This window comes from Cystoisospora suis (assembly GCF_002600585.1).
Source record: "Cystoisospora suis strain Wien I chromosome Unknown contig_2510, whole genome shotgun sequence".
Lineage (NCBI taxonomy): Eukaryota > Apicomplexa > Conoidasida > Eucoccidiorida > Sarcocystidae > Cystoisospora > Cystoisospora suis.
This window is the reverse complement of record NW_027155309.1, coordinates 12,047-12,605: the sequence shown is the minus strand read 5'-3', so window position 1 is coordinate 12,605 and position 559 is coordinate 12,047. Positions and strand designations below refer to the sequence as shown.

Genomic DNA, 559 nt, shown 5'->3' with positions numbered 1-559 from the left:
ACGTCGACCCAAGGCCTGTGCTTGCTTCCTGGTGCTTGGCGTCCGCGCTCACGCCAAGTGAAGAAAGCTAATGCCAGCTCCAAGAGGTCTCCCCAAAAGAAAAAGACCTATGCTCATGAGCGGAAAGCCGCACTGAACGGTTTTAGCGTCTGACTGAAGTGCTGGGTGAAGTATTGCGGGCACAAAAGGTATTCAAAAAATACATCTTGACAGCGGGCTTCAAAAAACCGTTTCGCACTGCGACCAGCCATCTGTGGGTCTAAGTGCCGAAGCTCACCAGAGGTACAACACACTCCAATCAAAGGTAAGTTCGGGTGCGTTGCAATACCCCGGACAGCGGCGTCAACACCCTGGAAGACGGTTGAGTATCTGAAGCGGCAACGAAAACCCAAGTAGACTTTTCATATCAGCGGTGTAGGCCTGTCCAGGGTTTGCTGTAAACAGGCCTAAAGATACCCGTACCTTGTTCTCTGTCCAGCTCTCATCAGGCGGTTATCCTCCCAGGAAGGGGACGACGAGAGCCACCACTATCGCTACCGGCGTCTCTGCCAGTGGCTTT

General features: G+C 53.1%; 1 protein-coding gene across 1 annotated transcript in view; it reads right to left on the bottom strand.

Annotated features, from left to right (window-relative positions):
* The window catches only part of CSUI_005197 (wd g-beta repeat protein), a gene marked incomplete at both ends in the record, with an annotated part of 5,858 nt that overhangs the window by 329 nt on the left and 4,970 nt on the right, over positions 1-559 (bottom strand). Inside the window, one exon of the mRNA XM_068065375.1 lies at positions 278-369. Coding sequence (XP_067922649.1) covers positions 278-369 — 92 coding nt within the window. The remainder of the gene's footprint in view (positions 1-277; positions 370-559) is intronic.